Genomic DNA, 27,500 nt, shown 5'->3' on the forward strand with positions numbered 1-27,500 from the left:
CCTGACCTATAATTAATTACCCCAGGGAACTTAGTAAATGTCTAAACCTGTGCTTAATTATCTAGGGGGAAGGAAGTAATTATCTTTATCTGTGGTTAATTACCACAGTGAAAGGAAGTAATTACTTTAACCTATAGCTAATTACCCCAGGGAAGGCAGTAATTACCTGAACCTGTGGTTAATTACCCCAGAGTAATTCACCTGTGGTTAATTACCCCTGAGTAATTCACCTGTGGTTAATTATCACAGGGAAAGGAAGTAATTACCTTAAGCTATGGCTAATTACCTCAGGGAAGGCAGTAATTACCTGAACATGTGGTTAATAACCACGGGGAAAATTAACCTGTGATTAATTATCCCAGGGAAAGGAAGTAATTACCTTAACCTGCAGTTAATTACCCGCGGAAGGAGAGTAATTACCTTAACCTGTGGTTTATTACTCCGGATAAAGGAAATAATTACCTTAACCTGTGCTTAATTACCCCGGGCATAATTAGCCACAAGTTAAATAACTCTTACTAATAAAAGCAATGCTGGTGTTAATTATCTAATTAATTAAGTGGTTCAGTAATTTACCTTCTGAACGAGAAGATATTAATTATCCAGCTGACAATTCAGAGGGGGACTGACCCCCTCAAACCTACTCCATGAAGACTGACAGATTGACCCCATCATTGTTATCAAACGGATGTTCAAAAGAGGAAGTGTATGGAAGCCGCTGTCATACCTGTTTACAGTATAAGAACGTGGGAATGGAGGAGCACTTCAGTAGGCCTACTGGACTGTCTTACTCTGATGGGTTAGATTATCAACAAGAGGATGAATAAGACACATGTGCAGCACCTAGGTGTCTATATGGAGGTGTTGTATATGTGCTTTCGATATGTTCTCACTACCTGGGCTTGACAGAGCTTCTGTTGAGCGGTTAAATATCCAAAACTCCGTGCTTATTTCCATAATGTTAATACTATCGATAGAACCATTAATATGCATAACAATTTACGCTCTACGTACAGTATTACCCGTTCAATATAGCGAACTTTACGTGTCGGACACGCGTTGTAAAACACTCGCTATAGTGAACACGGATATTCCACCGCTGCCTAGACTCTAATTTCCTGAACGGGATAAACAGAGAGAGTAATGAGATGCGAGCAACAGTAATTCCACCCTGTAATAACGGTAATGCCGTACGAGTCATTAACAGGTTTAATTGGCAATCAGAACCGAGGAAGTTTACCGAACATGGAGTAGCATTCTTCAGTGCCGACGATGCTGGGTGTTGTTGGGGGAGCAGTTACTCAGGCAACTGAGATTCTATATTGCAAAGGGAAGAGATTATATATAGATATATATATATATATATATATATATATATATATATATATATATATATATATATATATATATATATATATATATATATATATATATATATATATATATATACATATATATACATATATATATATACATATATGTATATATATATATATATATATATATATATATATATGTCGTGCCGAATATGTAAAACTGGTCAATTAGCAAGAACTCATTTAAAATTAAGTCCTTTCTAAAATTTTCTCTTATATGTTTAAAGATATATTTTTTTCATTAATGTTAATGTAAAAAATTTTAATTTTGCACCAAAAGAATCTTAGAAAACTTATCTAACCTTATTATAACAAGAACAATTTATTTTAGCCTAACCCAACTAAATATATTTTAGATTTGTTCACAATAATTTAATACTAAACAAACACAGTGAAATATATTTTTTTCGTTAGGTTCAGAATGATTTTGGCGAAATTATTGCATACACAAATTTTCACTTGTCCTATATGGCAAGATGAACGTTGCTATATAAGCCAAGATCGCAAGTTCTGCCTATTCGGCACGACATATATACACTGAAAAAATCTATTTTCTTTTCGTGAATCTTAGAAGTGTGAGAATGAGAAATGCCAATGATAAACTTGACCAAATGTGTTTCGAAATGTTCGTGAGTCACGATCACCATCATCAGTGTTAGAATATATAAAAATACAATTAAAATGTCTTCCCTAAAAGAAATTCTGAATGGTACAGAAACTTACTGAACCAGCCTGTTGTAGGCCTACTGGCCCATGCTGGTCAGGTCTAACTCACAGCCTCCAAACATACGCCCACTCATGTTCCCGTCCAAACTATATAAAGTTGCCCAAACTTTTCGCCTACACAGTAGGTTTCTTTAGTCAAATACAAAGGGAACAGTAATAACGAAATGAAGGTGATGTAGTCAGTCCATCAGTCATAGAGAAAAAATATTTGAGGAGGTCAGTCCCTCAGCCTGGAGAAGAGTTCAGCTCTATGGTCTGGAACAAGGTGGTCAGTCCCTCAGCCTGGAGAAGAGTTCAGCTCTATGGTCTGGAACAAGGTGGTCAGTCCCTCAGCCTGGAGAAGAGTTCAGCTCCATGGTCTGGAACAAGGTGGTCAGTCCCTCAGCCTGGAGAAGAGTTCAGCTCCATGGTCTGGAACAAGGTGGTCAGTCTCTCAGCCTGGAGAAGAGTTCAGCTCCATGGTCTGGAACAAGGTGGTCAGTCCCTCAGCCTGGAGAAGAGTTCAGCTCCATGGTCTGGAACAAGGTGGTCAGTCCCTCAGCCTGGAGAAGAGTTCAGCTCTATGGTCTGGAACAAGGTGGTCAGTCCCTCAGCCTGGAGAAGAGTTCAGCTCTATGGTCTGGAACAAGGTGGTCAGTCCCTCAGCCTGGAGAAGAGTTCAGCTCCATGGTCTGGAACAAGGTGGTCAGTCTCTCAGCCTGGAGAAGAGTTCAGCTCCATGGTCTGGAACAAGGTGGTCAGTCCCTCAGCCTGGAGAAGAGTTCAGCTCCATGGTCTGGAACAAGGTGGTCAGTCCCTCAGCCTGGAGAAGAGTTCAGCTCTATGGTCTGGAACAAGGTGGTCAGTCCCTCAGCCTGGGGAAGAGTTCAGCTCTATGGTCTGGAACAAGGTGGTCAGTCCCTCAGCCTGGAGAAGAGTTCAGCTTTATGGTCTGGAACAAGGTGGTCAGTCCGTCAGCCTGGAGAAGAGTTCAGCTCCATGGTCTGGAACAAGGTGGTCAGTCCCTCAGCCTGGAGAAGAGTTCAGCTCCATGGTCTGGAACAAGGTGGTCAGTCCCTCAGCCTGGAGAAGAGTTCAGCTCTATGGTCTGGAACAAGGTGGTCAGTCCCTCAGCCTGGAGAAGACTTCAGCTCCATGGTCTGGAACAAGGTGGTCAGTCCCTCAGCCTGGAGAAGAATTCAGCTCTATGGTCTGGAACAAGGTGGTCAGTCCCTCAGCCTGGAGAAGAATTCAGCTCTATGGTCTGGAACAAGGTTTATTGTTTTACTTCCTCGGTTTATTGTTGTTACTTCCATTACTGATACCTGGATATTGCTTGGCATAGCAATGAAAACGGGTTGGACAAATAATTTTTGTTAGTTTGGGTTTGAGAAGGACCTGCCCAGTATGGGCCAGTAGGCCTCCTGCAGTGCAACTGCATTCTTATGTTCTTATGTTTCCTCTCCACAAGGCTCGTTTTCCTTCCTCCTTTGTCCCGTTAGCAAGATAAAGCTGGCGATACATGTTGCATGTGTGAATTATACACACCTAAGTGTTCAACATGTGTCTTACAGACACCTAAGTGTTCAACATGTGTCTTACAGACACCTAAGTGTTCAACATGTGTCTTACAGACACCTAAGTGTTCAACATGTGTCTTACAGACACCTAAGTGTTCAACATGTGTCTTACAGACACCTAAGTGTTGCACATGTGTCTTACAGACACCTGTGTCGCACATGTGTCTTACAGACACCTAAGTGTTCAACATGTGTCTTACACACACCTAAGTGTTGCACATGTGTCTTACAGACACCTAAGTGTTGCACATGTGTCTTACAGACACCTAAGTGTTGCACATGTGTCTTACAGACACCTAAGTGTTGCACATGTGTCTTACTGACACCTAAGTGTTGCATATGTGTCTTACAGGCACCTAAGTGTTGCACATGTGCCTTACAGACACCTAAGTGTTGCACATGTGTCTTACAGACACCTAAGTGTTGCACATGTGTCTTACAGACACCTACGTGTTGCACATGTGTCTTACAGATACCTAAGTGTTGCAGATGTGTCTTACAGACACCTAAGTGTTGCACATGTGTCTTACAGACACCTAAGTGTTGCACATGTGTCTTACAGACACCTAAGTGTTGCACAGGTGTCTTACAGACACCTAAGTGTTGCACATGTGCCTTACAGACACCTAAGTGTTGCACATGTGTCTTACAGACACCTAAGTGTTGCACATGTGTCTTACAGACCCCTAAGTGTTGCACATGTGTCTTACAGACACCTAAGTGTTACACATGTGTCTTACAGACCCCTAAGTGTTGCACATGTGTCTTACTGACACCTAAGTGTTGCATATGTGTCTTACAGACACCTAAGTGTTGCACATGTGTCTTACAGACACCTAAGTGTTGCACATGTGTCTTACAGACACCTAAGTGTTACACATGTGTCTTACAGACACCTAAGTGTTGCACATGTGTCTTACTGACACCTAAGTGTTGCACATGTGTCTTACAGACACCTAAGTGTTGCACATGTGTCTTACAGACACCTAAGTGTTACACATGTGTCTTACAGACCCCTAAGTGTTGCACATGTGTCTTACTGACACCTAAGTGTTGCATATGTGTCTTACAGACACCTAAGTGTTGCACATGTTCCTTACAGACCCCTAAGTGTTGCACATGTGTCTTACTGACACCTAAGTGTTGCATATGTGTCTTACAGACACCTAAGTGTTGCACATGTGCCTTACAGACCCCTAAGTGTTGCACATGTGTCTTACAGACCCCTAAGTGTTGCACATGTGTCTTACTGACACCTAAGCGTTGCTCATGAGTCTTACAGACACCTAAGTGTTGCACATGTGTCTTACAGACACCTAAGTGTTGCACATGTGTCTTACAGACACCTAAGTGTTGCACATGTGCCTTACAGACCCCTAAGTGTTGCTCATGTGTCTTACAGACACCTAAGTGTTGCACATGTGTCTTACAGACACCTAAGTGTTGCACATGTGTCTTACAGACACCTAAGTGTTGCACATGTGCCTTACAGACCCCTAAGTGTTGCTCATGTGTCTTACAGACACCTAAGTGTTACACATGTGTCTTACAGACACCTAAGTGTTGCACATGTGTCTTACAGACAACTAAGTGTTGCACATGTGTCTTACAGACACCTAAGTGTTGTTCATGTGTCTTACAGACACCTAAGTGTTGCACATGTGTCTTACAGACACCTAAGTGTTGCACATGTGTCTTACAGACACCTAAGTGTTACACATGTGTCTTACAGACAACTAAGTGTTGCTCATGTGTCTTACAGACACCTAAGTGTTGCACATGTGTCTTACAGACACCTAAGTGTTGCACATGTGTCTTACAGACACCTAAGTGTTGCACATGTGTCTTACAGACAACTAAGTGTTGCACATGTGTCTTACAGACACCTAAGTGTTGTTCATGTGTCTTACAGACACCTAAGTGTTGCACATGTGTCTTACAGACACCTAAGTGTTGCACATGTGTTTTGTCAAGATACAGCTTTTGGCCCCCCTCGGGGGGGGGAGCGGTATATTAATCAACGGGGCCGTTACAAATTGCTTCCGTTATTGTGTTGCAACGAGAAAATTGCATAAAAAACGGCGGCACTACTACGTAAGTGACGTCATGCGCATCGGTCAGCACTTGCAACTAACACCTGAGTAATGACATGAGATGAGACTTCCCACAGGTGGGCGAAACATTGCACTGGTGGGCGAAACATCACACTGGTGGGCGAAACATCACAGTGGTGGGCGAAACATCACACTGGTGGGCGAAACATCACACTGGTGGGCGAAACATCACACTGGTGAGCGAAACATCACACTGGTGAGCGAAACATGACACTGGTGCGCGAAACATGACACTGGTGAGCGAAACATCACACTGGTGGGCGAAAAAACGATGGTGTAACGTCTCTCTTTGAACGCGGGTCATACGTTGAATAGACACAGGCAGTATAATGAGAGGCTTTATCTGCGATATATATATATATATATATATATATATATATATATATATATATATATATATATATATATATATACATATATATATATATATATATATATATATATATATATATATATATATATATATATATATATATATATATATATATATATATAAATATATATATATACATACATACATACACTACACACAGTGGTTTCGTCAGTCCAATAGTATGAGGTAATCAGTCCCTCAGTCTGGAGTCGTTGTGTTCAGTCCACTAATCTTGAGAAGAATTTCTCAAGACTGATGATGCTAGCACTATAACACGAGATGATAACAAGACTACAGAAGATAACAACAAGAGGGGAGAAGATAGGAATAAAGGCAGTAAGATAAGAGGGTCATGAGAGAGGGTCAACAGCATAACGTGTTCACCTCAAAATTAACTTTGTATTGTGTTAACAGAAACTCGTTGCTGGTCGGATGCTGAGGCAGCCATCTTGATGTGTTAATAATATATTATAAAGCTGAAAATAATTTGAGTGTGTGTGTGTGTTTGTTTGTGTCAGTGTGTGGGATGTTTGTGTGTGTGTGTAGGAGGTGTTTGTGTGTGTGTGTGTGTGTGGGAGGTGTTTGTGTGTGTGTGTGTGTGTAGGAGGTGTTTGTGGGAGGTGTTTGTTTGTGTGTGTGTGTGTGTGTGTGTGTGTGTGTGTGTGTGTGTGTGTGGGAGGTGTTTGTTTGTTTGTGTGTGTGTGTGTGTGTGTGTGTGTGTGTGTGTGTGTGTGTGTGTGTGTGTTTGAGTGTGTGTGTGTGGTGTGTGTGTGTGTGTTTGAGTGTGTGTGTGTGTGTGTGTGTGTGTTTGTGGTGTTTGTGTGTGTGTTTGTGTGGGGGAGGTGTTTGTGTGTGTGTTCTCACCTAGTTGTGGCTTCAGGGGTCGAGTCACAGCTACTGGCCCCTTTCCCTCTTCACTGGTCGCTACTGGGTCACTTTTCCTCCTCCGTGAACTCTATCATACCTCTTCTTAAAGCTATGTATGGATCCTGCCTCCACTACATCACTTCCCAGACTATTCCACTTACTGACTACTCTGTGACTAAAGAAATGCTTCCTAACATCCCCGTGATTCATCTGAGTCTTCAACTTCCAGCTGTGTCCCCTTGCTGCTGTGTCCAATCTCTGGAACATCCTGTCTCTGTCCACCTTGTCGATTCCTCTCAGTATTTTATATGTAGTTGTCATATATTCCCTATCTCTCTTGTCCTCCAGTGCCGTCAGGTCGAATTCTTTTAACCTCTTCTCGTAGGACATACCTCTTAGCTCCGGGACTAGTCTTGTTGCAAACCTTTGCACTTTCTCTAGTTTCCTTACATGCTTGGCTAGGTGTGGGTTCCAAACTGGCGCTGCATACTCCAGTATGGGCATCACGTACACAGTGTATTTGGTCCTGAATGATTACTTATTAAGATGTCGGAATGCTGTTCTGAGGTTTGCTAGGCGCCCGTATGCTGCAGCAGTTATTTGGTTGATGTGCGCCTCAGGAGATATGCCGGGTATTATACTTACCCCAAGATCAGTTTCCTTGAGTGAGGTTTGTAGTCTCTGGCCCCCTATACTGTACTCCGTCTGTTTTCTTCTTTGCTCTGCCCCAGTCTTCAAGATTTTGCACTCGGTGGTGTTAAACTCCAGGAGCCAGTTGCTGGACCAGGCCTATAGCCTGTCCAGATCCCTTTGTAGTTCTGCCTGGTTCTTGTCCGACTGAATTCTTCTCATCAACTTCACATCATCTGCAAACAGATACTTTGGAATCTATTCCTTCAGTCATGTCGTTCACAAATACCAGAAAAAGCACTGGTCCTTGGACTGACCCCTGTGGCACCCCGCTCGTTACAGGCGCCAACTCTGACACTTACCCACGTACCATGACTCGCTGTTGTCTTCCTGACAGGTATTCCTTGATCCATTGTAGTGCCTTCCCTGCTATCCTTGCCTGGTCCTCCAGCTTTTGCGTTAATCTTAAAGTCCAATAAAATGTGATGTACTCACCCCTCTCTCTCTCTCTTGTCTTACTGCTGTCACCCCTTTCTTGTAGTTTGGCTTCATTCGTCCGGCCCTTCCTGCTTCTCTCTCCACTTGTAACTCTACTATATATTCGAAGCCTCAATATCTGCTCTACTCAAGGTGAATACTAAGCCCAGTCTCGCTGGTTCAGCCTCTCCTCTCTCTCTGATATTGTTCCTTATGTGTTGGTACATGAGGTGGGGCTGTGTGTGTGTGTGGGGAGAGGCGTTGTGTGGGGTGGGGGCTGTGTGTGTGTGTGTGTGGGGAGAGGCGTTGCGTGGGGTGGGGGCTGTGTGTGTGTGTGTGGGGGTGTTTGTGTATGTGGGGGTGTTTGTTTGTTTGTGTGTGTGTGTGTGTGTGTGTGTGTGTGTGTGTGTGTGTGTGTGTGTGTGTGTGTGTGTGTGTGTGTGTGTGTGTGTGTGTGTGTGTGTGTGTGTGTGTGTGTGTGTGTACTCACCTAGCTGTGGCTGCAAGGGTCGAGTCTCACCCCCAACAAATTTTACGAATATTAAAAACGAAAAAAAAAATTAGGATTATTTTCATTTTTAATTAATTTTTTTTCGATCCACCACCATTAATATTTTGACGGAAAAAACCCGTCAGAGGTGACCCAAACTAACTATAATTTTCCAGTGACTCAAAACTGACAATCCAGGACCACCCATTCTTTTTGTTAATACCGGAAACCAATTTTGCATTTATTTAATAAATGAGAAGCCACTTAGAGGGGAATATGAATTATTACTTAAAAGAGATTTGTATATTTTGACCTCGATCAGCGCCCCTCTTCAGCAGCTCTAACACACACACACACACACACACACACACATATATATATATATATATATAGACAAAATACATTGACAAAACATTCACAATAATACGATAGAAAGTAAAACAACATAGGTGACTCAGAGCTACATCTCGAATACTTCGTTCAGCTCCCCGGCGGTGGGCCGCGTGCCCAGAATGCTGCAGGCATTTCCTCTCTGGACACTTTTACACTCCCCCATACACACGATGCCAGTAGCTGTAACTCGACCTCTGCAACCACATATAGGCGAGTAGATGAGTACACACATACACTCACACACACACACACACACACACACACACACACACACACACACACACACACACACACACACACACACACACACACACACACACACACACACACACACACACACACACACACACACACACACACATACGCAGTGGAGACGGGAAGGCCTCTGGGGGGACAGAACAGAGGGGGACACCAGCAAGGAATATACCAACAAGTGTTGGATGACATACATACAAATGAGGAGGAGGTGAAGAAGCTGCTAAGGGACATCGATACCTCAAAGGCAATGGGACCGGACAACATCTCCCCGTGGGTCCTTAGAGAGGGAGCGGATATGTTGTGCGTGCCACTTACCACAATCTTCAACACATCCCTGGAAACTGGGCAACTACCTGAGGTATGGAAGACGGCAAATGTAGTCCCCATTTTTTAAAAAATAGACAGAAAAGAGGCACTAATCTATAAACCTGTGCCACTGGCGTGTATAGTATGCAAAGTTATGGAGAAGATTTTCAGGAGGAGAGTGGTGGAGCACCTGGAACGGAACAAGAGTATAAACGCCAACCAGCACAGATTCATGGAAGGCAAATCCTGTGTCACAAACCTTCTGGAGTTTTATGATAAAGTAACAGAAGTGAGACACGAGAGAGAGGGGTGGGTTGATTGCATCTTCTTGTACTGCAAGAAGGCCTTTGACACAGTTCCTCGCAAGAGATTAGTGCAGAAGCTAGGGCACTGGAATGGATCAGAGAATACCTGACAGGGAGGCAACAACGAGTCATGGTACGTGATGAGGTATCACAGTGGGCACCTGTGACGAGCGGGGTCCCACAGGAGTCGGTCCTAGGACCAGTGCTATTTTTGTTGTATGTGAATGACATGATGGAAGGGTTAGACTCAGAAGTATCCCTGTTCGCAGATGATGTGAAGTTAATGACGAGAATTAAATCAGATGAGGACCAGGCAGGACATCAAAGAGACCTGGACAGACTGGACACTTGGTCCAGCAACTGGCTTCTCGAATTTAACCCCGCCAAATGCAAAGTCATGAAGATCGGGGAAGGGCACAGAAGACCCCAGACGGAGTATAGGCTAGGTGGCCAGAGACTGAAAATCTCGCTCAACGAGAAAGATCTTGGGGTGAGTATAACACCGAGCATGTCTCCGGAAAAACACATCAACCAGATAACTGCTGCAGCATATGGGCGCCTGGCAAACCTGAGAATAGCGTTCCGATACCTCATTAAGGAATCGTTCAAGACACTGTACACCGTTTACGTCAGGCCCATACTGGAGTATGCAGCACCTGTCTGGAACCCGTACTTGATCAAGCACGTCAAGAAATTAGAGAAAGTGCAAAGGTTTGCGACAAGGTTAGTTCCAGAGCTAAGGGGGAAATGTCCTATGAAGAAAGGTTAAGGGAAATCGGCGTGACGACACTAGAGGACAAGAGGGTCAGGGGAGACATGATAACGACATATAAAATACTGCGCGGAATAGACAAGGTGGATAAAAACAGGATGTTCCCGGGAGGGGACACAGAAACAAGAGGTCACAGCTGGAAGTTGAAGACTCAGATGAGTCAAAGGGATGTTAGGAAATATTTCTTCAGTCATAGAGTTGTCAGGAAGTGGAATAGCCTAGAAAGTGACGTAGTGGAGGCAGGAACCATACATAGTTTTAAGACGAGGTATGATAAAGCTCAGGGAGCAGGGAGAGAGAGGACCCAGTAGCATCCAGTGAAGTGGCGGGGCCAGGAGCTAAGACTCCACCCATACAACCACAAATAGGTGAGTACACACACACACACACAAACAAACAAACAAACAAACCCACAACCCAAAACATTCTCCAGATGCCAAAAAAATCAATCATTTAATAATTGAAGTATAACTAAGTTCAAGCCTCGGGTTACCTGTCAACTTCCTCAACTTCCGCACAACTAAATTATCTGTAGTGACTGATGGAACATCACGGGGTATTTGTCAGCCATATTGGACGTGAAGCCGAGCTGGCATGAACATGTTAGCTTCTAGTGAGGGATCTTTGTAGTCTCTGTTTCCCGTCTGTCTTCCTGACGTAAGGCAGTTGTCATCTTGTTTCAAGGAAAAGCCAGTAGAAGACAACAAGAAAAAGCCAGTATAAGAGAACAAGAAAAAGCCAGTAGAAGACAACAAGAAAAAGCCAGTAGAAGACAACAAGAAAAAGCCAGTATAAGACAACAAGAAAAAGCCAGTAGAAGACAACAAGAAAAAGCAAGTATAAGACAACAAGAAAAAGCCAGTAGAAGACAACAAGAAAAAGCCAGTAGAAGACAACAAGAAAAAGCCAGTAGAAGACAACAAGAAAAAGCCAGTATAAGACAACAAGAAAAAGCCAGTAGAAGACAACAAGAAAAAGCCAGTAGAAGACAACAAGAAAAAGCCAGTAGAAGACAACAAGAAAAAACCAGTATAAGACAACAAGAAAAAGCCAGTAGAAGACAACAAGAAAAAGCCAGAATAAGACAACAAGAAAAAGCCAGTAGAAGACAACAAGAAAAAGCCAGTATAAGACAACAAGAAAAAGCCAGTAGAAGACAACAAGAAAAAGCCAGTAGAAGACAACAAGAAAAAGCCAGTAGAAGACAACAAGAAAAAGCCAGTACAAGACAACAAGAAAAAAACAGTATAAGACAACAAGAAAAAGCCAGTAGAAGACAACAAGAAAAAGCCAGTAGAAGACAACAAGAAAAAGCCAGTAGAAGACAACAAGAAAAAGCCAGTATAAGACAACAAGAAAAAGCCAGTAGAAGACAACAAGAAAAAGCCAGTAGAAGACAACAAGAAAAAGCCAGTAGAAGACAACAAGAAAAAGCCAGTATAAGACAACAAGAAAAAGCCAGTATAAGACAACAAGAAAAAGCCAGTATAAGACAACAAGAAAAAGCCAGTAGAAGACAACAAGAAAAAGCCAGTAGAAGACAACAAGAAAAAGCCAGTATAAGACAACAAGAAAAAGCCAGTAGAAGACAACAAGAAAAAGCCAGTATAAGACAACAAGAAAAAGCCAGTATAAGACAACAAGAAAAAGCCAGTAGAAGACAACAAGAAAAAGCCAGTAGAAGACAACAAGAAAAAGCCAGTAGAAGACAACAAGAAAAAGCCAGTAGAAGACAACAAGAAAAAGCCAGTAGAAGACAACAAGAAAAAGCCAGTAGAAGACAACAAGAAAAAGCCAGTAGAAGACAACAAGAAAAAGCCAGTAGAAGACAACAAGAAAAAGCCAGTAGAAGACAACAAGAAAAAGCCAGTAGAAGACCAGTACATCACTGCTAACACAGAGAGTTGCAGCAGTGATAGTCAGTAGCAATCTGACAGTCATACGTCAGGTGGGTCTTGCAACATTGCAATCTGACAGTCACACGTCAGGTGGGTCTTGCAACATTGCAATCTGATAGTCACACGTCAGATGGGTCTTGCAACATTGCAACCTGACAGTCATACGTCAGGTGGGTCTTGCAACATTGCAATCTGACAGTCACACGTCAGATGGGTCTTGCAACATTGCAACCTGACAGTCACACGTCAGGTGGGTCTTGCAACATTGCAACCTGACAGTCACACGTCAGGTGGGTCTTGCAACATTGCAACCTGACAGTCACACGTCAGGTGGGTCTTGCAACATTGCAACCTGACAGTCACACGTCAGATGGGTCTTGCAACATTGCAACCTGACAGTCACACGTCAGGTGGGTCTTGCAACATTGCAACCTGAGTCATACGTCAGGTGGTCTTGCAACTTTGCAAACAGTGATGCAATGTCACTGTGCAAATAAATGCATATGCCAAAATTTTGTGCGTGACCAATGTAATTCCAACCTTGTGTAATGTAATTCCCACCTGGTGCTGTGGTTAGCAATGTAATTCCCACCTGGTGCTGTGGTGAGCAATGTAATTCTTACCTGATGAAATGTAATTTCCACCTGGTGCTGTTGTGAGCAATGTAATTCCCACCTGATGAAATGTAATTTCCACCTGGTGCTGTGGTGAGCAATGTAATTCCCACCTGGTGCTGTGGTGAGCAATGTAGTTCCCACCTGGTGCTGTGGTAAGCAATGTAATTCCCACCTGGTGCTGTGGTGAGCAATGCAATTCCCACCTGGTGCTGTGGTGAGCAATGTAATTCCCACCTGGTGAAATGTAATTCCCACCTGGTACGATGGTAAGCAATGTAATTCCCACCTGGTACGATGGTAAGCAATGTAATTCCCACCTGGTGAAATGTAATTCCCACCTGGTACTCGACCACCCAGTAAAGCTGTCATCGTACAGATTTAATTTTTTTCCTTGTGAGTGTAGGCAGCCAGTAGAAGACAGCACTGGAAGTACCAACCCCGTCTGTCTGGGCCACTAGACTCTGAGTGTCAGCCGACAGCTCCTTCCCCTAATTTATAAAACAATTACAGACTAATGGCTTTATTTTGTAGTTAAACGTAATGGAGAGTACGTTCTTTAAGTCAGGGTATTAATGAGGGTGTGTGTATGTCTACCTGGAGTTTACCTGGAGTTTACCTGGAGTTTACCTGGAGTTTACCTGGAGTCTACCTGGAGTTTACCTGGAGTTTACCTGGAGTTTACCTGGAGTTTACCTGGAGTTTACCTGGAGTTTACCTGGAGTTTACCTGGAGTTTACCTGGAGTTTACCTGGAGTCTACCTGGAGTCTACCTGGAGTTTACCTGGAGTTTACCAGGAGTTTACCTGGAGTCTACCTGGAGTTTACCTGGAGTTTACCTGGAGTCTACCTGGAGTTTACCTGGAGTTTACCTGGAGTTTACCTGGAGTCTACCTGGAGTTTACCTGGAGTTTACCTGGAGTCTACCTGGAGTTTACCTGGAGTCTACCTAGAGTCTACCTGGAGTTTACCTGGAGTTTACCTGGAGTCTACCTGGAGTTTACCTGGAGTTTACCTGGAGTTTACCTGGAGTCTACCTGGAGTCTACCTGGAGTTTACCTGGAGTTTACCTGGAGTTTACCTGGAGTCTACCTGGAGTTTACCTGGAGTTTACCTGGAGTCTACCTGGAGTTTACCTGGAGTTTACCTGGAGTTTACCTGGAGTCTACCTGGAGTTTACCTGGAGTTTACCTGGAGTTTACCTGGAGTCTACCTGGAGTTTACCTGGAGTTTACCTGGAGTCTACCTGGAGTTTACCTGGAGTTTACCTGGAGTTTACCTGGAGTCTACCTGGAGTTTACCTGGAGTCTACCTGGAGTTTACCTGGAGTTTACCTGGAGTCTACCTGGAGTCTACCTGGAGTTTACCTGGAGTTTACCTGGAGTCTACCTGGAGTTTACCTGGAGTCTATCTGGAGTTTACCTGGAGTTTACCTGGAGTCTACCTGGAGTCTACCTGGAGTTTACCTGGAGTTTACCTGGAGTCTACCTGGAGTCTACCTGGAGTTTACCTGGAGTTTACCTGGAGTCTACCTGGAGTTTACCTGGAGTCTACCTGGAGTTTACCTGGAGTTTACCTGGAGTCTACCTGGAGTTTACCTGGAGTTTACCTGGAGTTTACCTGGAGTCTACCTGGAGTTTACCTTGAGTCTACCTGGAGTTTACCTGGAGTCTACCTGGAGTTTACCTGGAGTCTACCTGGAGTTTACCTGGAGTCTACCTGGAGTTTACCTGGAGTTTACCTGGAGTTTACCTGGAGTCTACCTGGAGTTTACCTGGAGTCTACCTGGAGTTTACCTGGAGTCTACCTGGAGTTTACCTGGAGTCTTCCTGGAGTCTACCTGGAGTTTACCTGGAGTCTACCTGGAGTTTACCTGGAGTCTACCTGGAGTTTACCTGGAGTCTACCTGGAGTTTACCTGGAGTCTAACTGGAGTTTACCTGGAGTCTACCTGGAGTATACCTGGAGTCTACCTGGAGTCTACCTGGAGTCTACCTGGAGTTTACCTGGAGTCTACCTGGAGTTTACCTGGAGTCTACCTGAAGTTTACCTGGAGTCTACCTGGAGTTTACCTGGAGTCTACCTGGAGTTTACCTGGAGTTTACCTGGAGTCTACCTGGAGTCTACCTGGAGTCTACCTGGAGTTTACCTGGAGTCTACCTGGAGTTTACCTGGAGTCTACCTGGAGGGTATTTCAGAAATTTTGATTGTTTAACATAAAGGGGAAACTACAAGATCGATTTCTATAGGCCTAGGAAGGGAATTTATATAGCATTCCTTGCAATTCTTATTATATAGAAATTCTCAGTATGCACCAGACTTACGCTAATTTTTAGATATTTGCTATACCTTATAACTGTATATTTGCTATACCTTATAAGAGAGTAGCTTGACTGTGAGAGGAGTGGTTTTGGCTATTAGTAGACGGAGTATCGAGCCTCAGCTAACCTTTCGTGTATAATTTTGTACAATTATTCACTAAATCTTCACTCTCACGTGAATAATTAAGATAAACATGGATCGGGTTATAGAAGTCTTGTTCTTAGATGCCTTAAAAAGATTTACTGAGTCTGTCTAGATACATGTAATGGTAGCAGGTACTAACCTCGGGTGTTGTCAGGGCCAGCAGGTGTTGGAGAGACACACAGGTGTTAGCTACCTGCGTTCGTCACTGGGTTACATTGTTGACAAGTTGGCAGGTGTTTATTGTGTATGTAGGTATTAGTCACGTGTTTCTCTGGTGTAATGATGACGTTGGTGCTCTCTCTCTTGCTCTCTCTCTCTCTCTCTCTCTCTCTCTCTCTCTCTCTCTCTCTCTCTCTCTCTCTCTCTCTCTCTCTCTCTCTCTCTCTCTCTCTCTCTCTCTCTCTCTCTCTCTCTCTCTCTCTCTCTCTATCTCTCTCTCTCTTTCTCTCGCACATCACTTAAACACACGCGCCTGTCTCGTCATGAGACATGATTCCCTCTCATTACACCCAATACAAGCCTTAATCAACTCTCTCTCTTTCTCTATCTTTCTCTCGCTTTCTCTCTCAATCTCTCATCCCACGAGACTTTCCATTAAACACATTCGCTGTCACTGCTTTCCCCAGGTGTATCCTCAGTATATCTATGAAAGTTCCCTCTTGAAATGTTCCTTGAAAAACTTTCGATTAAAAAAATTATTAATTATTATTAATTATTATTATTATTATTATTATTATTATTATTATTATTATTATTATTATTATTATTATTATTATTATTATTATTATTATTATTATTATTATTATTATTGTTATTATTATTATTATTATTATTATTATTATTATTATTATTATTATTATTATTATTATTATTATTATTATTATAAACTAACATTACTGTTTGGGATCTGTTGTAACAGGTGTTAGTCATCCCCGTTTTGGGAGCTGTTGGATACGACTTGAACACACACTGTGAACACACACATCATGAACAGTGAACACACACACACACCATGAACAGTGAACACACATACACACCATGAACAGTGAACACACATACACACCATGAACAGTGAACACACACACACACCATGAACAGTGAACACACACACACACCATGAACAGTGTACACACACACACACACCATGAACAGTGAACACACACACACACCATGAACAGTGAACACACACACACCATGAACAGTGAACACACACACACACCATGAACAGTGTACACACACACACCATGAACAGTGAACACACACACACCATGAACAGTGAACACACACACACACACACAATGAACAGTGAACACACACACACCATGAACAGTGAACACACACACACACACAATGAACAGTGTACACACACACACCATGAACAGTGTACACACACACACCATGAACAGTGAACACACACACACCATGAACAGTGAACACACACACACACACACAATGAACAGTGAACACACACACACCATGAACAGTGAACACACACACACACACACAATGAACAGTGTACACACACACACCATGAACAGTGTACACACACACACCATGAACAGTGAACACACACACACCATGAACAGTGAACACACACACACACCATGAACAGTGTACACACACACCATGAACAGTGAACACACACACACACACACACAATGAACAGTGAACACACACACACACCATGAACAGTGAACACACACACACACACACCATGAACAGTGAACACACACACACACACACACACCATGAACAGTGAACACACACACACACCATGAACAGTGAACACACACACACACCATGAACAGTGAACACACACACACCATGAACAGTGAACACATGCACACAAACAGTGAACGCACACACAATGAACAATGAACACACACACACACACAATGAACAGTGCACACACACACACACACACACACACACACACACACACACACACACACACACACACACACACACACACACACACACACACACACAATGAACAGTGAACAGATACACAATGAACACTAAACACACGCAATGAACACACAAGGGCTGACAGACACACTCAAACACAAAATCGCGTCCCTCACAAAAAAAAAAACACCACCAGTGTTTGTTTAAACACCCAACTCTTTAAACGAGAAAATGCTGCGGTATTTAATTCTAAAAATACTGGAATCTAAACATTGACAAATGTCTGTCAATTCCATTTAAAACAAACAGTGAAAATTTTGCTTACGTAGGAAAAACACACAAACACGGAATTTCACGTTAACTTAAGTGCTTTAAAAAAACACGAAGGTGGAGCCTTGAGGTTAACTAAGGGCTCTGGATCCAAGGACCCGGAGATACCCTCTTCCTACCTCGGATCAAAGCAGGACCATCTATTATAGTTTCCAGCGTTATTAGATTCTCGTAAATTTATAAAGCCACGCTGTTTCTGTTTACCCCAGTTCGATTCCCCTTACCATCGTTCACTACTGTTTGTTACCAAGTTATGCGCTAGTAACTAGGGTTTTCGTGTTGTTTAAAGGTATTAAATGGCTGGTGATATTTCGTGGGTTTATGAACGTTTTTATTTGTTCTCTGGCGTTCACTTGTTCATTAGTTGTTGTGATTCCTGTGTTTGTTCTTATTTGTTGTGTTTGTTCTGATGACTGATGTTATTGGTCTCCCAACTCTGGTTTTCATGATATTTGCTAGAATCTCTCTCTCTCTCTCTGTCTGTCTGTCTCTCTCTCTCTCTCTCTCTCTCTCTCTCTCTCTCTCTCTCTCTCTCTCTCTCTCTCTCTCTCTCTCTCTCTATGTTTTTTTTATTTTTTTTTTTTTTTTTTTTTTTTTTTTTTTACACAGGGTTTGACAAGGTTAAGGATCCCTAGCTTTATTGACAGCTATTTACAGGTTAAGGATTCCTAACTTTATTGGCAAGCTAAGAGCTGTTACCTACATCAGCTCATTTGAAAGCATTTTTGTTATGAGACATACAAGTAGGGAACAGGATGAAGTTGGAGCCATCTGTGGGCCAGCATTTTCATTTGATCAACTGACGTTATCTCGTTGACATCATTATGCTGTACGAATGTGTTCCATACTCGAGTCATCCTGGGTATGTATGATCTCAGATGGAGTGATGTTCTGGAGAAGGGTACAGCCAGAGTGAAGTTGCTGCTTTCTGCCCGTCTTGTGGCATAAAAGCTTGTTTCACGCTGTCCTCGAAGTGGATCCAAGTGTGGTATTTTGACAATATTGGCCTTGTACATAACAGTAAGGCCACCCACATCCCTCCTATGTTGAAGGCTCTGCTGAAATGACAGATCTATCCAGGATGGGTCCAGGCGAGAGATGAGACGTCTTGCTCTGTTCTCTACTCTGTCAAGCAGTCGCAGATGAGAGGGGGGGCAGGCAAACCAAGAAAGTGGAGCATACTCAAGGTGTGAGCGTACTTGTGCCTCGTACAGGATCTTGCAACCCCTACTGTCAAGCAGATGCGAGATACGGCGAAGTGCTGTAAGCTTCCTGGCTGCCTTGTTTGCAAGATTTACAACATGGTTCTTCATGGTTAGTTTGGAGTCAAATTTCACCCCAAGGATATCAACTTCTTCTCCAGGTGCCAACATCGTCCCATTCATCCTTACTACTGCGCCAGCATTACCATCATGGTGCCTAGAGACGAACATCATTTGCGTTTTTTCAGGTGCAAATGTTACTTGCATCTATTTCCCCAAGCTGATATAGCTCTCAGCTGGTGATTGATGTAGCTTAGAGCAGCTGGCATTTCTTCTCTTGGATAAGTGAATGTCAGTGTACAGTCGTCTGCATATGCATGTGATTCTGGGATGAGATGAAGAAGGTCGTTGAAGTAGACATTCCATAACAGTGGACCCAGCACACTTCCTTGTGGAACGCTTGCCCCAATAGGATGCCTTGCTGATTCCGTTCCATTGAGGACTACACTTAGAGATCTACCTATGAAGGTAATCACTGAGGAGACATAGCGTAGAGCCTGCAATTCCCAGTGCTTGAAGTTTTGCTAAGAGGCCCTGGTGCCACACCCGGTCGAAAGCGCCAGCAATGTCCAGTGCTACCACACAGCTGACTTTGGATTCATCCAGTGACTGGTGCCACTTAGTGGAGGTTTAACAACAGATCAGCAGCAGAGTAACCTTTCCTGAAGCCATATTGACGATCACAAAGTAGTGAGTGGTAGTCAAAAAAAAATCTGTCATTTGTCTTGAGATTATTGTCTCAAGGATCTTACCAGTGATTGACAGGAGTGACACTGGTCTGTAGTTGCTGATTTCTGCTCTGCTCTTCTTTTTGTGAACAGGGACTACATTTGCCTCTTTCCATGGAGAGGGCCATTTACACTGTACTAGGCAGTGCTGAAAGATGCGAGTTAGAGGTGCTGCTAGCTGGTCTGCACATCTTCTCAACAATCTTGGGCTCAACTTGTCTGGGCCCACAGCCTTTTCTTGGTCAAGTGATTTAAGAAGGAAATGCACCTCCTCCTGCCTTATTGTCACCCCTGACAGTTTTGACACAGTTCTTGCACAGTTCTCTCTCTCTCTCTCTCTCTCTCTCTCTCTCTCTCTCTCTCTCTCTCTCTCTCTCTCTCTCTCTCTCTCTCTCTGTCTCTCTCTCTCTCTCTCTCATGTACATATATGCAACATTATCTCTCAGGCCACATCAGGATTCGAACCCGCACACTCTGCATCAAAGTACGTCGACACACACGGCCGTGTAGCGACAGTAAGGCGTAATTAGATGCACACTCTGAAGGTTCGAATCCTGATGTGACCTGAGAGAGATAATAAAATTTCGAATTGTTAAGCATATATATATATATATATATATATACATATATATATATGATATATATATATATATATATATATATATATATATATATATATATATATATATATATATATATATATATATATATATATATATATATATATATACATATTATTGTGGTAGGCAGTGGAGGGGACTGACTCACCTATCTGAAAGGACTCCTGACAGGTGGTAGGGACTATCTTCTCCATCTCGAACTGTGGCATCCTCATATTCTTGTACATTTTAATGGGAGTGTCGCTTTTCCAGGAGAGATTCAGTTCCTTCATGGTCTTGGAAACTGTCGTGGCAGAGAATCAATGAGCAATGAGTGTTTAATGGCGGTCTTTAATGATAAACACACACGCACATACACACATACACACACACACACACACACACACACACACACACACACACACACACACACACACACACACACACAGTGTTTGGAAATTAACAAAAACTGTTAAATAAAGTTGCATTGAACTGCTGAACACTAATTTTTGCACGGAGTTGGATATTATTTATTTTCGGAACTATGGCTTACTAATGTCTAGGATTGTAAGGTGTCTCTCAGTGTATATACACTGTATGTACACTGAGAGGTGTGTATATGTTTCTCAGTGTATATACACTGAGAGGTGTGTATACGTTTCTCAGTGTATATACACTGAGAGGTGTGTATATGTTTCTCAGTGTATATACACTGAGAGGTGTGTATATGTTTCTCAGTGTATATACACTGAGAGGTGTGTATATGTTTCTCAGTGTATATACACTGAGAGGTGTGTATATGTTTCTCAGTGTATATACACTGAGAGGTGTGTATATGTTTCTCAGTGTATATACACTGAGAGGTGTGTATATGTTTCTCAGTGTATATACACTGAGAGGTGTGTATATGTTTCTCAGTGTATATACACTGAGAGGTGTGTATATGTTTTTCAGTGTATATACACTGAGAGGTGTGTGTATGTTTCTCAGTGTATATACACTGAGAGGTGTGTGTATGTCTCTTAGTGTATATACACTGAGAGGTGTGTATATGTTTACCAGTTGAAGATTGAGACACTTATGCAGCATATGGGAATCTTTATTCAGGAAACGTTTCGCCACACAGTGGCTTCATCAGTCCAATACAAAGAGGAAGGCGTAAGGAGAGGAGGAGTATGAGGTAATCAGTCCCTCAACCTGGAGTCGATGTGTTCAGTCCATCAATCTTGTAGAATGTACAGCATAGGGCCGTAGACGTGGCTTATATACTGTAGTGAGGTGAGGTGAAGCAGGCGGAGGCGGGGTCATAGTGGTACCATCCACTAGTCGAAGTAGGTCTTCGTCCAAAGGTTGAACAAGTGTTGAAGAATTCTTTGTAACAAGATCCCATGATGCTGCAGTGTCTGACAGTTGTGATGAATGGTTTGAAAAAGTGTCTCAATCTTCAACTTGTCGGTTTTTCAAACCATTCATCACATGTTTATCAGTGTATATACACTGAGAGGTGCGTGTATGTCTCTCAGTGTATATACACAGAGGTGTGTGTATGTTTCTCAGTGTATATACACTGAGAGATGTGTGTATGTTTCTCAGTGTATATACACTGAGAGATGTGTGTATGTCTCTCAGTGTATATACACTGAGAGATGTGTGTATGTCTCTCAGTGTATATACACTGAGAGATGTGTGTATGTTTCTCAGTGTATATACACTGAGAGATGTGTGTATGTCTCTCAGTGTATATACACTGAGAGATGTGTGTCTGTCTCTCAGTGTATATACACTGAGAGATGTGTGTATGTCTCTCAGTGTATATACACTGAGAGGTGAGTGTATGTCTCTCAGTGTATATACACTGAGAGATGTGTGTATGTCTCTCAGTGTATATACACTGAGAGGTGTGTATATATCTCTCAGTATACGTACACTGAGAGTATACTTCAATCCCAATTTTACATATTAAAGTATTCTTGATTATTGGTGTACCTGTGACATGGAGTCTTAACGACCTTCGTGTATTGGAAAGGTTTTAAACCCCATTAACCAATTAGTTCAACCAATTTTTTTAAGTGAATGGAAAGTATGCATTTTGGAAGAACCTATGTGGAACCTACTTACCTGTTAGGTTCAACTGTGACAACATTTACTCAGGCACTTTAAAAGAACATAAATAGAACCATATGGAGTTTATCGCATCACCGTAGGTAATTATTCATCTACCAGGGGTAGATAACTCTCCAGGTAGACGGATAATAATCTACATACCTAATGCAGAACTCCTGGTACTAGTAGGTTCAAGAGGTCCTGGATATTTGCATGAGGTGATAGCCTGGGTTCTGAGGCGTTGTGGTTCAACCGTACTCTGGTTCCTAACTGGAATTTATATTTGATACAAATAACTTATCCAGCGAAGTTGAGAAGGATAATACCTACCAGTTCAGGATTACAGACGACAGTATCGTTCCTAGCTTAGTGAGTCCTTGACCGTAGAGCTGCAACATACCTCAATCCTCTCGAGACAGTGTCTCGCTTTCATTTACTGGGATGATTTGGCTTGATTTTCCGATGATCCTTCCAGCTGGGTGAAATCCAAGAGACTGGTGCATTCTAACCCTTCCAGTTTATCATACACTATAGCACTTCACTGAAGAATACACTCTAGCCTTTCTACTCTAGAGTGCACCTTGTACATTCCGCACTAGTATACAAACTGGCCCTTTCGTTCTCTAGTACAAAGTAGAGGATACACTCAAACACTCACACTCACACATACACACACTCATATCACATGCACTCCTGAACGCCCCATCAATAATGATTAACAAATACTGCACGTTCATTCCAGAGAATTGAGTGAAAAATACTGGGTGTTGATATTTCGTTGCATGGAATTTGTGAGGTTTGAACCATGACTGCCAGCCTAGAGTGAGGTTCATGCTGCCCAAATGGCTTGTTATTTCTGCATACAACAAACAACATATAGCAAGTAATATACAGTTTATAGGCACGCCATGCACACACCATCACACCATGCACACACAACACACACACACACACACACACACACACACACACACACACACACACACACACACACACACACACACACACACACACACACACACACACACAATACACACAAGCCAACACACATACAACATACAATCATCGTTTCTCACCAAACCTACACGTTTTAAACACAACCCACACAGGTTAGAACCTCTAAATTATACAAAACCTATCCAGGTCACTGAATGCATTTGCAGTCAGCCACAACCTACCCACGGCCCTCGCAACACTTGCCAGCTACAGTTCCAACCTATCCCCTGCTCTCTGGATACCAACACAGTCATCGAGAACCCAGTTACACTCAGGCATTTGACAGGTGACAGGGGAAACAAATCACCGCCAGGAGAAGGTCAGTTAAGAGTTGTACCTCAGGGCTTGACTCGACCCTACTCTTATATTCTTGTATTTGTACAGGCGAGAAAAGCGATCTCTGCCGCGGTTCAGGCTATGTTGCTGTTTTTCCGTGGTTTGGTGTTGGATTTGTAGTCCCGTGATATGGTCGAGGCTTTTTTGGTTTCAGCGGAGGCTCGAGAACAGAACAGATGAACAATAATATAGACAGAGGAATTATTTTGTTCAACAAATATTGCTAGAATATTAGAAAATGCAAAACACACACACAGTACATACCCACACACACACACACACACACACACACACACACACAATATGAAAATGACATAGCATCGAAAGTCAAGACTGACCCGAAGCTGTTGCACAGCCACATCAGGAGGAAAACAACAGTCAAGGACCAGGTAATCAGACTGAGGAAGGGTGATGGGGAATTCACAAGAAACGACGAGAGGTATGTCAGGAGCTCAACACGAGATTTAAAGAGGTATTTACAGTGGAAACCAGTAGGACTCCAGGAAATCAGAACAGGGGGGCACACCAGCAAGTGCTGGATGAGGTACATATACCAAGGAGGAGGTGAAGAAGTTGCTATGCGAACTTGACACCTCAAAGGCGGTGGGACCAGACAACATCTCTCCGTGGGTCCTTAAAGAGGGAGCAGAGATATTGTGTGAGCCATTAACAAAGATCTTCAACACATCATTTGAAACTGGGCAACTCCCTGAGGTATGGAAGATGGCAAATGTAGTCCCAATTTTTAAAAAGGGAGACAGACATGAGGCACTAAACTACAGACCTGTATCACTAACGTGTATAGTATGCAAGGTCATGGAGAAGATCATCAGGAGGAGAGTGGTGGGGCACCTGGAAAGAAACAAGTGTATAATTGACAACCAGCACGGTTTCAGGGAAGGAAAATCCTGTGTCACAAACCTACTAGAGTTTTATGACAAGGTGACAGAAGTAAGACAAGAGAGAGAAGGGTGGATCGACTGCATATTTTTGGACTGCAAGAAGGCCTTCGACACAGTTCCTCACAAGAGGTTACTGCAAAAGCTAGAGGATCAGGCACACATAACAGGAAAGGCACTGCAATGGATCAGAGAATACCTGACAGGGAGGCAACAACGAGTCATGGTACGCGACGAGGTGTCAGAGTGGGCGCTTGTGACAAGCGGGGGGGAGGTTCCACAGGGAGGTCAGTCCTAGGACCTGTGCTGTTCTTGGTATATGTGAACGACATAACGGAAGGGATAGACTCAGAAATGTGTCCTTGTTTGCAGATGATGCGAAGTTAATGAGAAGAATCAAATCGGATGAGGATCAGGCAGGACTACAAAGAGACCTGGACAGGCTACAAGCCTGGTCCAGCAACTGGCTCCTTGAATTTAACCATGCCAAATGCAAAGTCATGAAGATTGGGGAAGGGCAAAGAAGACCGCAGACACAATATAGTTTAAATGGCCAAAGACTGCAAACCTCACTCAAGGAAAAAGATCTGGGGGTGAGTATAACACCGAGCATATCTCCTCGGGGCACATCAATCAGATAACTGCTGCAGCATACGGGCGCCTGGCAAACCTACGGATAGCGTTCCGATACCTCAGTAAGGATTCGTTTAAGACTCTGTATACCATTTACATCAGGCCCATACTGGAGTATGCAGCACCAGTTTGGAATCCACACCTAGTCAAGCACGTCAAGAAATTAGAGAAAGTGCAAAGGTTTGCAACAAGACTAGTCCCAGAGCTACGGGGATTGTCCTACGAAGAAAGGTTGAGGGGAAATCGGCCTGACGACACTGGAGGACAGGAGGGTCAGGGGAGACATGATAACGACATATAAAATACTGCGCGGAATAGACGAGGTGGACAAAGACGGGATGTTCCAGAGATGGGACACAGACACAAGAGGTCACAATTGGAAGTTGAAGACTCAGATGAATCAAAGGGATGTTAGGAAATATTTCTTCAGTCATAGAATAGTCAGGCCGTGGAATAGCCTAGAAAGTGATGTAGTGGAGGCGGGAACCATACATAGTTTAAGGCGAGGTATGATAGAGCTCATGGGGCAGGGAGAGAGAGGACCTAGTAGCAATCAGCGAAGAGGCGGGGCCAGGAGCTGTGAATCGACCCCTGCAACCACAAATAGGTGAGTACAAATAGGTGAGTACACGCACACACACACACACACGACAAAAACACGAGAACACAAAACAAACACGGACAGAGGGAGACAGTGAAGCCAGAACGCGACTTTCAACCCGCAATATTTACACCGCTGGACACAGTGGGACATTTTCTGGTCTCTTGCAGACCTCCACAGATGTCGTAGTGTTTAAAATACTCGGGAGAGAAATAAACTAGATTTTGATTCCTCTGATCATTTTTCAATATTATTGTTCATGTTAGTGGAAACTAATGTGGAATGCTTGTACTGTGTACTCAGATATTTTTGGTTGCAGGGGTCGATTCACAATTCCTAATTCTGCTTCTTTGCTAGTCGCTGATAGATCCACTCTCTCTCCCTGCTCCAAGAGCATTATTCTACGTCATTTTAAAGCTATGTATGGATCCTACCTCGTGTGTGTGTGTGTGTGTGTGTGTGTGTGTGTGTGTGTGTGTGTGTGTGTGTGTGTGTGTGTGTGTGTGTGTGTGTGTGTGTGTGTGTGTGTGTGTGTCTGTGTCTGTGTCTGTGTGTGTCTGTGTGTGTCTGTCTGTCTGTCTGCGTGTGTGTGGATTAATCTCAAGCGTGTGTACAGTGTCAGATACTTTCCTGCAGTCCAAGAAGAGGCGATCCACCCAACCTTCTCTTTCATGTTTAATCTCTGTGACTGTCACAAAACTCCAGGAAATTTATAAAATACGATTTTCCACCTATAAATCCGTGCTGATTTCCTGTAAGATTTTGCACCTCTCCCTGTGCTCCTAAATCCTTCCCTTAAAATCTCCTCCAATATTCTTGAATTTAAAAAAATATACACTGAAATTCAGTGTTTTATATCCATCATTCTTTTTTAATATATGGGGGTCAACATTTTTTTTTTTTTAATTTTCTGGCAACTGTTTTGACTGGGGAGGTTGAACGAAGACATTTGGGATTTTGCCTCAGCATCCAGGAAGATTTGCTATCCGATCCCATTGCTTTTGTTACAAGATCTTTCGAAAGCCTTCTCACTCCTTTTGTTTCCTTGACGCTTTCTCGTACCTGTTGATCTGGTCTGAATCAAGTGCCTTCTGTTAACTCTCTAATTTCTTCATTGAAAAGCTCTTTGAATCTTTACTAAGCTCTTTGCACACCTCGCTTTCTATTCTTACTTTCACTTATGCAAATATTCTCTCGAGAGAAGCTGGATGATAAGGATGACATTTATCTCCAATGTGTCTGGATGATAAGGATAATGGTTCTCCTGGATGACTCTGGCAGGACATCCAGAGCTGGTCGGTAATTTAACTTGTTCCAGGGAGGATGAGTTGAGCTGTCTACCTACTGGTCGTCTGTTACAGATGTTGCTGTTAAACTTGATTATCATAGTGACAAGCCTTTAGATAATCTCTGCCATAAAACACACACATAAACACACGCAAACACACATACATATACGCAAATACGCCCACATAAACACAC

The 27,500-nt window shown here is 42.9% G+C and overlaps 1 protein-coding gene across 1 annotated transcript in view; it reads right to left on the bottom strand.

Moving 5' to 3' along the window:
- Window positions 1-27,500, bottom strand: part of LOC128699699 (glycine receptor subunit alpha-4) — a 193,095-nt gene that overhangs the window by 18,530 nt on the left and 147,065 nt on the right. The window contains exon 6 of the mRNA XM_053792446.2: window positions 20,620-20,754. Within this exon, the coding sequence (XP_053648421.1) occupies window positions 20,620-20,754 (135 nt within the window). The remainder of the gene's footprint in view (window positions 1-20,619; window positions 20,755-27,500) is intronic.

This window comes from Cherax quadricarinatus, chromosome 67 (assembly GCF_038502225.1).
Source record: "Cherax quadricarinatus isolate ZL_2023a chromosome 67, ASM3850222v1, whole genome shotgun sequence".
NCBI lineage: Eukaryota > Metazoa > Arthropoda > Malacostraca > Decapoda > Parastacidae > Cherax > Cherax quadricarinatus.